Raw genomic sequence first — 17,406 nt, 5'->3', positions numbered from 1 at the left:
TACATCAACACTCAACTCAACACAGCTGCCAAGTAAGTAGAAGTTAAAAATGGGATTTTGCCAACATATCTTGAGTGTTGAAATGTCTTGGAAATCAAGAAGCTCATCTGGAAAACAATTCAGAGATAGGTGTTAAGGCATTGAAGCTCCCACAGATAACTGTCTCCAGGCAAACATCACTGTCATCAAAAAGGCTCAGCTGAGGTATTTTATATGTGGCTGAATTAATTCCTAAATCACAGATTATGGTTCAGTTTTACAGTTATCAATGAGTCTATTGTCCACCTCCTTAGTGCAAAAGGTAATCTGTTCCATTTTTCAACGCCTTCACCGTCATTTTCTAGTTACTGGATTTTTACTCGTTCATTCATTTATATAGTCAGTTCACACCACCCAAGCTCAGTCACAGCTTTCTTTTTCTTTCTTTTTTTTGTAATAACAGTGCACACACAATATTTGATGCTTCTGTCTGGTGAAGACTCATATAAAAGTCTGATTCATAAATCAACAGGAAGATTTACCAGCTGTCAGGTGGTGACTTCACTGTAGAGAACATCAGGCTGCATATCATAAATCTGCAGGACCGTCACAGGCAACAGCCAAAAGCCACCTTATGTTAATGATGCATGTACGGCAAGTTTCCCTCCATCAGGTGTTTCATATGCATCTGTTGCCATTAAGGATTTCTAGCTTTCTTTCAGTATACATACTAAACACATCTCCTGTTTTCTACGTATACACTTACAGTACTGTATTGTATTACATGCTAACTAGTCACGCATTGCCAGGCCTTACAACGAACAAGATCCTATTTCCATCTGTCATTTCCAACTCTATTTTGTCATACATTTATCAAATTCAGACTTTATCTTTTAAAGCCATGAAATTAAATAGATTTTCCAGAGAATTTTTGGGTTGTCTATATTTCAATTAAAGGCAGTATAGAATGTGATTAGATTCAAAGTATCTATTTTACGTGTGTTAATGCAGTTGTTTTGGTTCATTGCCTCTGAAACTTTCTTACAGTACACGCAGGATGCTTCACACTTATTATCCCAGCAAGTGACAGAAAACCATAAAAGATAAACAAAGGGGAAATGATAAAGATGGCAAAGACAGACACAGAAGCAATCATGCTGTCCAAACCCCAGTCCCATTTTTAAAACAGAAGTGGAAGAAATAGCCTGGCAACATGGGTTGTAGAAAGGCTGTGTTGTCTGTTTATTTCTTCATAAAACTCTTCATATTAAACTAGTCAACTGTCTCTTTTTGATTTGGAAAAGTGTCCATGTGCTGTCACTGTGTGAGCCAGGTGCTACTGACTCATGCAGAACTGTTTGACAGACGGTAGAGGCAGCCTCCGCAAAAGAAAATAAGAGAGAAAAATCTGCCTTGAGGCAGGAAAGACGTGAAGCTTTGATGTCTCACATTGTAGTCAGAAACATGTAAAAAGAAAAGCAAACACAAATATACAAATTCCATGTTTTATTTCTACCTTGTAACAGAGACAACTTGTGATTGATTTGAAAACAAATGAAATACAAATAAAAAATACCTTTATTTTCTGTTGTTTCTTTTCCTTAATTATAATAATCTAATCATTTCATATCTACCCAGCAACAGTGCATGGTGCAAAACATCCCTGATTGATTAAAAAAATCCTACACTAAAAAGCCAGCAGTATCTAGCGTTAAAATGTGTCAGTGAAAACAATATGAACAAAAAAGTCATTAAATACCAGATTCTTAGAGGTAATGACAACAGTAAATATAGAGTAACAAAAAATACATAAGCGAGGTTTGTACAGCTATGAAAATGGAAATGGAAGTGGTCTTTATTGGACCATTTATTATAGAAGACAAATATCTACAAGTTCCGTGATGTTTCAGCACTGTATTACCTCTTACAGGAGACACTTAATTGTTTTGCATTGTTGAAGACATAATCTATTGGACATGGTCTCCACAACATCATGGCGCTCACGCCTTGAATTAACTTTTTATTATCCTAAAAGACTTGAATACATTTCTGTACATTTTCAAATCTCTTTCTGCATCATATTATCCACAAAAGGTGGGCTTGAAAATGACCTTCAGAACAACAGAACACTCTGAACATTGTTCCCCAGTAGACTCATCAGCATGCCACGGTTGGGCTCAATTCATTTCAATGTAGCCACCTTAAACCGTGAACAGAAACTGCAAGTCATCTGACTTGTGAATATCCTGTAATAATGTAATAATAGTGTCTTTTGATGTATTTTACTTACAATATGAATATAAATACAATATCCTCAGTCCATTTATTTTTATTTTCATTTCACTTCCTGAGTTGATCTAACTGGATGTGAATTGAACATGAGCACAGATGAGGTCCGACTGCTATTTTTATTATTTCACCTGCCCTGTCTTACGCAATATTTGCGCTGTACGTGAGTTGTTAAAAAGCCACACATGATTCTAAATAAAGCTTAATTACATTGATTTGATTTTTAAAAAACATTTATTTTCTGAGGTACTGAGTTGAAAACCTCCTGCTAGAGGGAGAACAGTGTGGCAGGATGACAGCTGAATGCAGCTTCCCCACCCTCTGTTTAAGTATGTGCTTATGCACTGCACTCAACTCCAATATTTACTGCCTTTGCAATCTGGAGAGCTGTGGTCGCATGTGTTCATACTTGGGCGGAGGGCTGAAGAATGAGGACAGACAGCAGACAAATGGAGGGTAAAGTGTGTTTGGGTTTTAGAAATGGGCAGTGAGATACCCTGAAACACTGTAGAAAGAAATATTTTTACCAGTTGCAACAGCCTGTGCTGTACGGACTGCTTTCACTGGGGACACCCTGTTTGCCAACTTGATGTACAGTAGAGGGAATGCAAAATGGCCCATGTGTGACATTACTGTAGTGATATATCTTATTTTAAAAAAAAGCCTGCATAAACAGGCAAAAAGTTTATTTTTGAATCTAAATTCAGTCAGCGTGACTGTGATGTCTTGGGGTTCACAGTTGGCAGAGGATCCATGTATATATATATTTTTTAAATGATTTGATTCTCTCAGTCTATGGCTCTTTATGCTTCTTTCAACAGTAAGCTGCTAAACTAAAGCAAGTCAGAATGAGGATTGCTGTCACAAGCAATTGCAATTATCTTGCTCATATCATTTACACAGCACAATCAGAAGCATACAAAATTATTTACCAATTTCTATACAGTGGTAACTGTTCACCTGGGAATTACCTGTCACAACCTAAACGTTAAACTAGATTGACTGGGAATTTACTGTACATGATTACCTTAAGTATATTTTCATGTTTATAGTAAAACAATGATTTTGTGCTCTGACTCCCCATCACGTTTAAAGGACTGTCTATTACTTAGTTTCATCCAACAGCTGTTTAGTTCTCCAGTTGTAGCTTCTATGCAACCCTCATTCGGTGTGGGTTTAGATTAAAATAAGCCCACGCTTTGTTTTTATGACGGACTCAACTGAAGTGGTCTTAAACAGAGCACTTCAAACTGGAAAGGTCAGAGCAATGATTCACCATCTCACCCCCCTTTGATAGTTTTGCCTTTGATCACAGAATATGGAAAACCTTTAAGCCACTTCCTCCTCAGTACAGTAGGCGTCTAGAGTATACTCTGTTCAAGTTCACTACATATTAAATGCCAGATAAATAGTGGTGTCTACTTGTGGAACATGAACAGCACATGGTGATATTGCATTATGTGTGAGAAATTCTGGAGTGTTGTGAGGCATTAAGCAACACAAGCTCAGTGACAGAGCCATTCACTTGTTGACCCTCTAAATCTTCCTGCTAAGTTAATTAACTAATTGTACTTCATATTCACCCAACAATCATTTGGAAAAGGAAAAAAAAAGAAATTTTTGCATTGAAGAGTTATCTAACCAAATATCTATTTTTGTGATAAAACGGGCAACATCTGGTTCCGAGACCAGCTTTGGGCTGTCCTCTCTATAGTCACGGATCATCATCTTTGGCTAAATCACACTAAAGCAAAGTGTGAAATGCCACTTTGTTTTAACGAAGTATAAACTGGCCCAAATTTACACTTTCCAGCATCTACATTATGGTGAGTCTAATTCATAAGATCTCTTTAAGCTGCTGTATGGTCAATTCCACACTCAAAAGACAAGCGTAGCCACTATGCATGGCAAAGGTTGCTGACGAACATGACAAAGCAATGGCAAACACAAAGTGAACAGCATGATGGCATGACTCAAATAAATGGTTATTTTTATTCATCTTTAACTTTTAGTGACCTAAAAACAAGAAAAAAAAAAAAGGAAATTATCTCATGTCAGTTTCATGTATCTAAAAAAAAAGAAAAAGAAAAGAAATAGAAGCAAAACTATTTCACATCCATGACTGCGTTCTCAAATCATTGGTTTTCGAAAAGGGAAGAGAAAAAAAAAAAAAGGATCTCATTGTGAATCAATTTCATTCAAAGATTCACCTGCACATACATCCACCTGTGCGCCCAGTGCGTGTGGTATGTGCCGTTACCATTTGACCGTGGAACTTGATCCCACCCCCCCCACCCCCTACCCATCCATCACACAGACCTCTAAAACACCATGTACAAAAGTTTGTGTTTAGCATTAAACAGTGCAGGGCCTTAACATAAACAGCTAAGGCTCCTCTTTCTCTTTCCCCCTTCCCTTCCTCCCCTGCACCCAGGTTTGACATTACATCACAGATGAGCAAGAACCCATATTTACAACAGGAAAACAGAGGGTACAGGAGGAAGAAAAATAAAACATACATACAGAATACAGCAATTTCCTCTGTATCATTCTCACTTTCTTTACACACTCACACACAAAAAAAAAAAGAGCACGCCAACAGCCAAACAAACAGTTAAAAATTGTTTTAGAGAGAAAAAAAACAAAACATGATTGAACCCCAGACACTTTTCTGCTTTCTTGCCGTATGGTGACAAGGGAAAAACAAGTCTGGGGATGTAGAGAGGGGAAAAAAATAAAAAAAATAAAGTGTTGGGCAGAGAGGAAGGTGGCAGGTTGTGGGAGGGGGATCCAGCGGCTGTTATTTCTTGGCCTTGGGGGCCTTGGCTGAATTTCGTGGCGGGGTGACCGGTCTCCCAGATCCCATTCCTCCTGTGCCATAAGGATACAATTTTTTATCTGCTGGCTTCAGAATCTGCGAGAGAGACAAGAGAAATTCTCATTTAGTTTGATAGATGTACAAACTAACCTCTGTAATGACCAATCTGACTTTTAGTATTTATCTTTAATAAATAATAGGTACACTTGAAGTAGAAAAAAAATACAAAAGGGAAAATACATTCCATTCACTAGAATTCATTAATGATCCATACTGTATAATTTTGGTTCGATACTGGTATACAAAATACATAGAAATAGAATAGAAAGCCTTTAGTGTCATTGTACAGAATACAGCAAAATTAGGAGTGCTACACCTGAACAGTGCAATAAAAAGACATCGCAGATATAATTTTATTTCATTACAAAAGTAAAAGTACAAACAAAGGCTCTGTTTTACACACCTGGAAGGAGCACATGAGTGTCTCATCCACACTCATCATGGCACCGGCGTTGTCAAACTCTCCACAGTAGTTGGGAGCAGAGAATAAGGTGACAAGTTGCCTCTTTGCAAAAAACTCATAACCGTCTTCTACCACCTGGGGACAGAAATGAGATGGTCAACACCACAGGCAATAAAACTGAAGCAAGAAAATTAACGGCCGGTGACTCGCTTGTTGGTACCGTTTAGTCCAGTTGGTTGAGTGAAGTAACACAGGGTCAGATTTTCAACTAAACAGGAGTACAGGAGCACTAAATGTTACTATACTTCTTGTCTACACGAATGGTTGTAAAGAATATTACATATTGGCATATTTAAACTAATCACCTACTTTTTGGGTTAATTCATAGTGAAATGAATCTAAAAAAAATGGTTAAAAAAAAAAGACCACTTTCAGAAACACTTACAGAAGACAAACGCACATCCCACAGCTTTAGTTGGCAGGGGCACAAGGCCTCCTGGCTACACATTACCTGATGTGCTCTGCATATTAGGTCCATGTCGTGTTTATGCAAAAACTTGGCAACCACATCTGCCCCGAATGTGAAGGAGACACCACGGTCGTTTTCACCCCAGCCCAGCACATCTTTGTCTGGATCAGCCCACAGCAGGTCACACAACAAACCCTGGTCAGGCACGTCTGTGGGTCGCATTACTCTGCGGATCTGCTCCATAGTCTGAAGATCAGGAGAGAGGCCTGGAGAAAAATCAAACGCCCATCTTAGTCTGGTTTTTATTATCCAATGTGTATCACCTTATCCTCATAACATCATATATTAACACCACCTACCTCCATGACAGCAGAAGATTTTCTCATCTACAATGGCAGCCACAGGTAAACAGTTGAAGCAGTCTGTGAAGGTCTTCCACAGCTTAATATTATACCGTCGCTTACCTACCAACAAAAAAGGTCAGATGAGACCTTAGTGCAACATTCAAGAGAGCAGATTTGACATTTTTCCTATTTGCAAAAGTACTCTGCACTTACACTCGTCATAAAAGCCGTAGATTCGATTAATAGAAGCGCATTCATGGTTTCCACGCAGCAGGAAAAAGTTCTCTGGATATTTGATCTTGTAGGCTAGAAGCAGGCAGATAGTCTCCAGTGACTGCTTCCCTCGGTCTACATAGTCACCCAGGAACAGGTAGTTGCTTTCTGGGGGGAAGCCTCCATATTCAAACAGTCGGAGCAGATCATAGTACTGACCATGGACATCGCCTGCAGAGGGCAGCAGAGGAGTGCAATAAAAACACCATACTTTCACTGCTGGGTGTAGCTGCTTTTCAACCGATACAACTGGCAGTTACAGATGAGCAAAATGTCTAGTTAATCATAAACAAAATCTCAGGTGATCATCTTCTCTTGCATCAGAGTCCGTCTGCAGTGTAACCTCTTTATGACTTGATGGTATTTCACACTTCTTGATGCATTGTTGGAACTTACTGACCACTACATTAAAACTCACCACAGATTTTGAGGGGAGCTTCTAGTTCAAGCAAGATTGGCTGGCTCAGGAAGATTTCACGGGACTTTAGGCAAAGGCCACGGATCTCACCCTCTGTCAGTTGGACATTCTTCCCCGGTCGAGAGCCCTTGACTGAAAAAGTAGAGATAAGGGACAGGCTTTTCATAGAAGATACAACACCACCACATAGACACACCTTTTGCTGAGAGCTGTAAAAAAGTCTGAACGAAGGACATAGGTTGCTGCAATGAAACGTGATCTTCAGATTTTAAGCCAGACCACCAAACCGGGAGGTAAACACCTCCCACCAGCCAAATGCTGGCAAATTCTGTTGGCAGTCTAGTCTAACAGCGACTCCAACCAGTAACCACATTACTTAGAGGTTTATTATACATTGTATATTAAGTTTTGTAAAAAAAAAAAAAAAGTTACTAACATATAATCTACAACACAACAAGATGAGTATGTGCAGATTGCACAGAGATGCAGCATCTGAGAAAACCTGATCAATGGAAACTAGTCTGACGTTGTCAGCCTCAAAAGGCACAGCTTTCTGCTTAGGCGACAGTTCAAAACCAAGCTAGTAGAAAGACATGAAAGCCACTTCCCCTTCTAGCTGATGTAGCTGCTGCACAGACATTGCAAACACATAATTTGGACTCTCTTCATATGCACGGTTAAGAAACACAGAATGACATGCAGCAATTCCCACACATTGATTTATTTGTGGCTGCCCGCCACAATATCAACACTGACCGCCACATATTGATTTTCTATTTTTTAAAGCTGTAGTGCATAGTTTCTGTCCAAGTAATGACAACAAAACTTTCGGCGCATCCACATGACAAGCATACCTGCAAACTCAGAAGGGCTGAAAAAGGTGACACATTTTATACAGCCCCCCCAGCACTAAAGCTATAATATTTAAAATGGGTAAATTCTTATTTCATTGCTTGTTTGATTATTATGTAAATCACACTATCCTTGCCCCCTCCCCTCAAACCCCTCTGCAATGACAGAAATTTAAACAAAAAATTAAGTTTGAAAGAAAATTGACAGTGAAAAAAAAGAGTGACATGAAGAAAAGAAAATCAGAAGATTGTCATTGAAAAACAAAATCGGAATGCTACATCATAAAATACAACTTCATAACTAATTCTGTGGGAAAAACTGAGATGCCATGGGCTGTAGTAACACTTTATAACCAAAAATAAGGCAAAGGAAACCAGTCGTTAACAAAAAAAAAAACTGTATCTATCATGTAATAATAAAGATTACATTCTGTTCCTGGCATCCAGCTTCTTTCACTGATGGTATCTGGAGAATGCAGCAGGTTTGTCAAGTCTCTCATGGTCATGTTTTTTCACACTTAACCACACACCCATGGAGCCAAACACAAATCATGATAAAGACTTTTAAAAAGGAACCCGTTTAGTTTCCTGACAAATTATCTTTAAAAAACACTCGTCGTCATGGCTCAAGTGCTAGAAAAGCTAAGAGGGCAATGTGAATGACAGTGATAGAAAAATACCCCTTTAAAAAAAAAAAAAACAATATATATATATATAAAAAAAAAGGAGTAGATAGTCTCACAGGCATCCTCTCCTCAAATTCTAAAAAGTGAAAGTATCTCTATCGCTTATTATTCAGATCAAAATATTTGCACATTGACATGCCAAACGTAGGGCGTACGTGATGCCATGGGACTATATCTCAGCAACTGTGTCAACAGCAGCTTTACGCAAGACTGCCCCTGATGGAGTTTGAATCTGGGTTGTTTGGATCACTGACAGATTCACCCGTTCCTAGATGGGTGGCTTTGTGCCAAAGCAGATAAACTGTACAATCCTACCAATGAGGAGTCTCCCTTCCACCCAACAAATTCTGTCACTGCCTACAGAACAGGTAATGTACGTATTCATTTTAATGTTGGGTGTGAACAGAGCTTGTGTGCGTGTAGTTGTTAGGTGTTCACCGGTTAACAGACTACTAAATGTCTCAGACAAAAACTTTCACCTTTAAAAGCCAAAGAATCAAATGGTGAATAATAACAGAACTATCAAACTAGATTTGTTTCACAAGTTTGTAATTGTACCTCCTACTATTGGCAAAACAACAAGCACATTCAGAAGCAAAGCTACACACGTACATCTGAAATGATAGCTGCTTGGTCAATACTGAGATCACAATTACTCATGGCAGTTCCCCATTCCATAAACAAGATATTCCAGTTGAACATTGAAAACTAAAACCAATTTCAAATTGTTTACTATTAAGCACTTAACTATGTTAGAGTCCGGCGGCTGCTCGCTCTTTGTTATAACACTCACACCGAGCAGATTAATGCGCTCACAGATCCAATCTTTGCGGACGTTACTGCTCGGTGTTTGGCTAGCTAATAAGCCGTTAGCCTGTTAGCTTGAGCTTTGTTTAAGCGCTAACCCCCCGGCACCGGTCAGACAGGTGTGTTTACTTTGTGTCTCGGTCCTCCGGTGTGTCCAGCGATGTGCTCCGGTCAGTTTTTAATTAGCCTATATTAGTAGTGTGTGTGTGTGTGTGTGTGTGTGTGTGTGTGTGTGTGTGTGTGTGTGTGTGTGTGTGTGATGCTGGGACACACAAGGTGGTAGTACATGTAGTACAGGTAGGCTGTTATTAAAAAAAATAAATAAAAAATATATAGAGTATCCATCGCTAGGAAAATTAAAAAAGAAAACTGGGAAAAAAAATAAAAATAAAAAATAAAAACAAATTCCCTACTGACCCATGACCTCATCTGACAACAAACCGGAACAAAACAATTTTTTTTTTTTTTATGCCTTATTATATAATTATTGACATCACATCACTTAGACAAAGCAGGATTAAATTACATGTAAACAACTTGGGAATTAAAATCTCACAAATCACATTAGGAACAGTACAGTGTTCAAGTTTATTGCCCAATCATCACTTGAGGAAATCACAGATGTCCTTCACTCCTTGTGTATGGTTGTTACAAGCAGAGAACCTGGCACTTATGGTGCATTCTTTTTGTCCACCGAAGTCGATCTACGAGTCGTTTTCCGGAGTTACGAACCGGAAGTTGCAAAAAGAACGCCACCGAGGTCGTATATATACGACTCGTCAAGTCGTCTGAACTCAGAGGACCCCGAGTTCACTTTCAAAGATTGCTACGTCGTGCATCACGCGTAGTAAACATTGTGGTTTTCTACAATTTTAAGCACTTTTGTCGTTGTTGCAACCAAATGAAGAAGTCGTACACATAGCACTGTATACTGCTACCTATAGGCATGTCTCTACAGTCTTATTAGGAGTTAAACATAGCGCTGTATACTGCTACCTATAGGCATGTCTCTACAGTCTTATTATGAGTTAAATACCGCCTAATTAGTTATTTTGTAGCTTGTGCAGCTGAAATTGGCTAGAGACGCTCGGTTGCTATATGACAACAATGGCTTTAAGCAGTCTTGAGCAGAAAGCAGAGCAGTAGCCTAATGTTAATCAAAACGTAATTTTCATGTATCAAACTGTGAAATATATTTGTGTAATTGTCAATAACTGGGTGATTAGAATCCTAAATGTTACTAAAAATGTTTAAAACTCCATCTTTTCTCCGACTCGTATTGTGTGACAAAAAGAACGCAACAACCCGCGGTTATTCGTTTTTCGACACGGATGGGACGTCACACTCGAGCTACTAGTCGCGATTACAAGACAAAAAGAACGTACCATTAATCAAACCATCTCTTTCAGTAAAACAGATCGTTTAAATAGTACTTGCAAAGCACTTTGAGAGGGAGGCGCATAGACCTCAAACAGATCTAAAATAATGGCAGTTGAAGCAGAAAATAAAAGCAAGGCCTTAAACAGTGAAAAGTAGGTGTAAATACTGTAGTGCTGCTCTTCAATTTAAACCTGGATTACAGAAGGCTAAGCCCTGACAGAGCTTACTCCAAAGTTAGCCACATAGCCAGTGGGCAACAGTGAGCTTATCGTGAGGGGTACAGACAAAAGACTTTCCACTACGCTGATCAGGGGGGCAGAAAACAAAGAGCTGGACCAGCACAACAGAAAAGCCACTGGAGTGCAGAGAGTGCTGGAATCAACAGTTGGTTTGGTCCAGCACTCCTGACTCATTGCTGGGTGTTCTGGCTGAGCTTATGTGATGTCACGCTCGCCAGACATGCACAGCATTAGCAACACACACTCCCAGAGCTAAGTGAAGCTCTAGATCTACGCAAGTAATCCAATTGAAACTGCTCATTATCCAAACATATTTAATTGGTTTGGTCTCGAAACACAGTTAGCAAGCTTGAGGGTTACCTTGTTGTAGCAATAGGAGACTGAGCAGGGGGCTATTTCACAAAACCTAGATAGCGGATTTAGCTGGGATTTTCCAGTTATCCTGGCTGAATTTAGCCATGACTCAGTTTCATGAAAGCAGTGGCACATAAATTACAATGGAGATTTATTCAGTGCAGCTAGCATGCTCCAGACCAGACTAAAATCAGTCTTGATTAACCCTGGTGACTTTTCTGTTTAGTCAGCAGTCACTTCAGTGCATTTGTGCCTTGTTTTTGTTAGCCTGCATTAAAATACCACAGGTACATATTGTCAGTTAACTACAATTATTATTTGAACATTGTGGCCATTATTTTTTATAATTATTAATGTGATAGTCGTTATATTGAGGTTCAGGTTGTTGCTCCAGAAAAAAGGTCGTCCCCACAATCATGCAATGTACTTTCCTCTGCTGAGGTTAGTTTGTACATCTATCAGCTGCTTTTTTTCCACTTAAGAAATATTAGAAATCTGAGATCTGTAGTTTCAACTGCTGAACTTCAGATGCTTTTACATGCATTTATCTCATCTCGCTTTGACTATTGTAACGCACTGATCTCCGCACTTAGTATGTCTGCTCTTGTTCGCCTTCAGTTAATCCAGAATGCTGCCGCAAGGCTACTTACTAGGACAAATAGACTGTCTCATATCACCTGATCTCAAGTCTCTTCACTGGCTCCCTGTTTAATTTAGGATTCAGTTCAAAATTCTCATTCTCAGATACAGGTTATTGCCCGGTCAGGCACCTGCATATGTAGCGGCGCTACTGCAACCATATTTGTCAGCAAACTCTCTAAGGTCTACCATGTTAAATCTACTGACTGTTCCATGCACCCGGCTTAAGACCCCGTGGTGATCGATCTTCTGAGTCAGTAGCACAGAGACTGTGGAATGCTTCGCCTCCACCCTTACAGTCTGCTGTTTCTGTAGGCGCAGTTAAATCGGTTGAAGACTTACCCATTTAAACAGGCTTTTGGTTGACCTGTCTGCACTTTATTTTAATTGTGTATTGTGTTTTTAATGTTATCATCTTGTATGATTTATGTAAAGCACTGTGATTTTTATCTGTGATAAGTGCTCAATAAATACATTTTACTTACTATTATTTTCGAAGTTTGATGAATATTATTGCAGTTGTTGAAATTATTAGAAATGGCTGATAAAGTTGCAAAGGTCTTTTCAATGAAGTCAGTGATAAAGGCAATATATAGAGTCCTATATAAACATGCGTTTCTATAACTGGCAACAATAGCAGATTGGTCAGAGACCAATACGTTGTTAGGTTATGTATTTTTATTTTTTTATGTATTCCTTAATGAAGATTCATGTATGTTAATCTTCCACGTGCATGTGTATTTTATTTTGCATTTTTGGGGGCATTAGGTTTCACAATTATACAATGCTCTCAAATTATAGTCATAGTTGCACCAATAATTATATAGTGTAGCCTACTGAAAAACACTTTCACTGGCATCACTTGTCTGCTATGAATTTAAGAAATATGCCAACTGATTAATAAGCTACACTGTGTTACAGTCATGCTTACAGTGGGCAATGGAATGATAAATTCTCTTTCTAGTTTCTGGATGTCAGAGTAATTTCCTCAGAGTCTCTTTCCATCTCCATACGAGGAAGGAAAGCATATAATATGTAAAAAAGAAAACATGGCCACTGTAATAGAACCGCATGAAAAAGTGTGGCAGACAATAGGGGACCGACTGAATGATAGTTACTAACCACTGCACTGAAACCGTCATAATTATACCATTCAAGGAGTTGTCATTTGCACAAAAATTAACAGTTGTACACTTTGCCTCAAAAGTTATTTCAGACGATATATCACTCAGGAAACTAATAATATAGCCTATATTGGGCCATATGAGAGAGAGATATTTGCGCATAATATAGCCTACATGTTCATATTCTAGCATAATGGATTAGGCTAGTGGCTGTAATTCATCTTCATGGTACATTTCCTTTCAACCATTCAGTAACTCAAGTTATGCCATTTAAGTAACTCCTTGAATGATATAACTATGACTGTGTCACTTATGTGGTTAGTCTATTCTTATACATTAAGTCAGTCAGCTATTTTTCTAACACACTTTCTCACCGTTTTATTCCAGCTGCCGGGTTTCCTTTTTTACAAATTATATGCTTTACTAACTCGTAAGCTTCCATTAAAAGCTGTTACTCACTGGTTATTAAGTAAGAGGAACGCCTCTTCTTCATCTCAGCATCAATAAATCTGTAATTGACTTTGTAGTTAAAGATGTGAACGCTCAATAATCTGAATTACTTACACCTGGCTTGACCTAGTAGCACCTCCTCAACTTGGCTTGGCCAACGTGAAACGCATAAAGCCAGGATGCACGGATTAGAATAGGTCAAGCCTTGCTTTATCCGTTTCCTGGATTTCTGAATTCTGCTTTTGTGAAATAGCCCTCCAGTGTGGAATATAATGCATCAATCTTTTGATGCAGCACCTGCAGTGAGACAAATATTCATCACTAGCCTTGAACAGAGTAGACCAACACAACAATAATATTAACTGGTGAGTGGTTATTCTCAGCAATAAAACCACAAATGCCGACAAAAAGTCAAGGGAGTTACATAAGAGGATATAAATACTGCCACTATCATGCTTGTTTGTCTTCCCCTGCGTTTTGGCAGACAACCTTGTCACGGCCCAAGTATAATAATCCATGTACAAAACACAGGCCTGCAGATAGACAGGGTCCACAGTCAAAGTCAAACTCCTTGGAGGCACAATGACTGCACATGCATATTTGTGAATAATCCCAATCACCTCCAACAGCTCAGTTTAGGCCGATCATGAAGGGCTTGTATCTAAGAAAGTACATAAACTGAGGGATAAGGACAAAAATATTAACAGTGTTAGGCCTCGGACAATTTTCTGTACCTAACCCAAAATATCTTCTGATACAATGACTTAAGGCACATTTTTTATGAATCACATTTGGTAGAGACCACACGACCGCTAACCAACATACGTGATGTTGCTTTTGTGAAACAGTCAAACAAAGATGTCTGTATACCAATAGTTCCATGGAGGAAACATAAGTATGTGTTAAGTAGGCATAATTTCCACACTGTGCATTTGCCTCACAAGGACATCTACAGAGGACACAACCTTATATCTTGTGCTTTAGATGAACTGTACAGTCGGGTCTGAACAAAATGATGCTTGTATTTGATATCCTCAGGTCTCCTGTTACCCAATAGTCATGTGGATGTGAAGATAAACAGCCCTCCTTTCCCTCACACAAAAGCAACTCCAACCATAACAAATCTGTCTCTACACATTGTATACAGTTGGTATTGGAGCCAAGATTTCTGTCAGATTTGTAGAGCCAATACAGATTACCAATCACTCCAAGTGTCTCAAGTTTCTTTTTTGAAAAAAATGTCTAACATTTTCCACAACTTGAATCATATGCCAAAAGGTTTACAGTTACAACTAAAAAAATTACTTTTAAAACCATCTTAACATATGCAATAACGAATAAGTTATATTTCTCAGGGAGAACTAAGATGTAAAATAAATAATGTAAACAGTCTATATATTGCTTCAAAAACAGCAGTGGAGCAGCCAAGAAGGCCAAACAGCAGTTTCACACAGTATTACGGGAAGCATGTGCCAATCAAAGCATCTTTGTTTCGACATCTTATTAACAAGTCACTCTGGGAAGGTTGTGGCTGCAAATTGTAATCAGATCCTCAACTGGAAAACCGATAACACAACAACACTGCATCCATGCAACTGAGAAGCTCTGGTGGGAAGGGGCTACAAATGGGGTAGAAAAAAACTTCTTACAGTAACGTTAAGCCAGTGTCCAAGAATGTAAACATCTACAAGTCAGAGTAATCCCTCACTGCCATTTTGCAAATTGCCACTCTCAAATCCTCCAACTAATAAAAGCAATTATTCAGAGCAGGGCATTTCTCTTATTCTGAGCTGAAATACAAGTACCTCCTCAGTGAAAATCAAATACATTAATCAAAAACCATAATCCTAAACCAGTAACGTTAATGTTTGAGAAGGTGTAATTTTCGTAAAATGTGTGTGATGTTCCTCCTTGTTCGTGATACTTTACTCTGTAACGTCACCTATGTCCCCTTCATTTGCAGACAACACGGTAGTATGTATGTATCGCTGATGAAAACAGAAAAGGATGGCTATGATAAAAAAAAAGACCTTTCCGATTAAATAGCGTTACTAACGTTAGCTAAACAACATGCAAAGCGCAGGGTTGGCATCAAACCATCGAGTCTGTGAGCATAGCAATCTTAAGGAGGCTACTACAACATACCGTGCTTACCTTTAACTTCTGCAGAGTTACCCGATATATACACAATACACGTTCCTCTACCATATAGCCTACCAAGATATCGATTAAATTAAGTACATTGCTACACAGTGGGTTTGATCCTCCTCACCTTCCAAGAGACGCTGAATTATAGAGTCGATGTTTAATTTGTCTGGCTCCGCCATTTTCTTTATTTTCTGACGTTCTCGGGTAGTCAAGACCTTGGTTTTCCGTGTTGCACCTTAGCTAGATTTCAAGAACAGAAAGAAAAAGACAGACACTGACAGTTACTCGCAATATAGCTAGCTACGTTTGAACTCACACTGGTTAACAAACGAGGGCCTCGCACTAGCTAATCGAGCAATGTTTGCAGACTAAAACAATGAATGAGCTTATGCGAGCTTGAGCTAGGTAGCTAGCTACTAGCAAAGTAACGTAAGCTACATATGAACTAGCTAGCTAGCTAACAGCAAAACTGAACGGCTAGTTAGCTATCGTTAGCTATGTGGCTAGCTAGCTAGCTAATATAACTTGTAAACAGATAGAATGTCCCCGAACCTTGTCTTCGGTTATCCGCGAGTGCTCCTGGGGGTGAATAATGTGTAAATATGTATCCCCTTGCTCAAGCTTGGCCCCTTTCCTTCGGCTTGTCCGGGTCCCTCCACTCTTCCCCCAGGAACTTTAAAAGAGGGCCGTGTCTACCGAAGTGTCTACGGTAACGTAGGAGGCTGAATCAAACCGAGCTCTTCACACGTTTCTCAGAATATGATTGGTCCATCTTTCAATTTAGAACCCGAATTGTCGCATTTGATTGGACGCATACTGGTACGTCACTTAACCGCCTCCCCTAGCTAGTTGTTTACGACAGCGTGAGATGGAAGTGAGGTGTCAAAGTGCGCCACGGAGTGTTTGCAAATGGAACTGCAGTGTAAAACCCATCTCATTCTATTTCTATGTCTAAACCATAAACTGTATAAAATAGGTCAAAACCTAAAAATACCATTCACCGCTTACGTCTGACCCGCCCACAGGAAGCTGGACAAAGAGCAACACCTGTACAGTAAAATAAAATCTAACACAAAATATCTGTAATAAACATCTTTTGGAGGCTCATAGTTTTAGGTTTTATTCAGACTCAAAATGGGTTTGCCGAATACACTTTGAGACCATAGACTGGATGGAACAAAGAAAGAAAAAAAACGTGTTGGTGCATCATTTTAAACACATTCCCTGTACTTAATTAGCATCACTGAAAAAATTGGATTAAAATAACATTCTATGGTTTTAAAAAAAGTGTAATTTAACTGAATTTGTGTTGATGGACCCCACGATTGATAGCTACATTTAATTCTTCCTGGTCATGTTACCACATCTGCTCATTAAATAAATATGACAGAAAACAAGAACGCAATGACCATGCAATCTTACATTTGTTTTAATAGCATGTATGTGTAACTAGTTAAATATACTTAAGTTCAAATTTGACGTACTTGTACTTTACTTCAGTATTTCAATTTCATGCTACTTTATACTGGATGAAAAATATTATACTTCTACTCCACTACATTTATCTGACATCTTTAATTATATATATATTTTACAGATTAAGATTTGACATTCAAAACATATGATGAGCTAAAAAACTGTGAAGCATTTTATAGATTAAACTACCCAACAGTAT

General features: G+C 38.7%; 1 protein-coding gene across 1 annotated transcript; it reads right to left on the bottom strand.

Annotated features, from left to right (window-relative positions):
* Nucleotides 1-1,470: 1,470 nt before the first annotated feature.
* On the bottom strand, nt 1,471-16,452 carry ppp1caa (protein phosphatase 1, catalytic subunit, alpha isozyme a). Its single transcript, XM_039825165.1, has 8 exons — nt 16,284-16,452; nt 15,856-15,971; nt 7,054-7,185; nt 6,576-6,806; nt 6,378-6,482; nt 6,061-6,284; nt 5,550-5,684; nt 1,471-5,182 (listed from the first exon to the last, which is right to left on the bottom strand). The coding sequence occupies exons 2-8, from the start codon at nt 15,908-15,910 to the stop codon at nt 5,069-5,071; spliced, it is 996 nt and encodes a 331-aa protein (XP_039681099.1). The 5' UTR covers nt 15,911-15,971; nt 16,284-16,452; the 3' UTR covers nt 1,471-5,068.
* Between the last annotated feature and the right edge of the window lie 954 nt (nt 16,453-17,406).

Source organism: Perca fluviatilis, chromosome 15 (assembly GCF_010015445.1).
Source record: "Perca fluviatilis chromosome 15, GENO_Pfluv_1.0, whole genome shotgun sequence".
Classification (NCBI taxonomy): domain Eukaryota; kingdom Metazoa; phylum Chordata; class Actinopteri; order Perciformes; family Percidae; genus Perca; species Perca fluviatilis.
The sequence above is the reverse complement of the archived record's forward strand: the minus strand, read 5'-3'. Positions and strand labels throughout refer to the sequence as shown.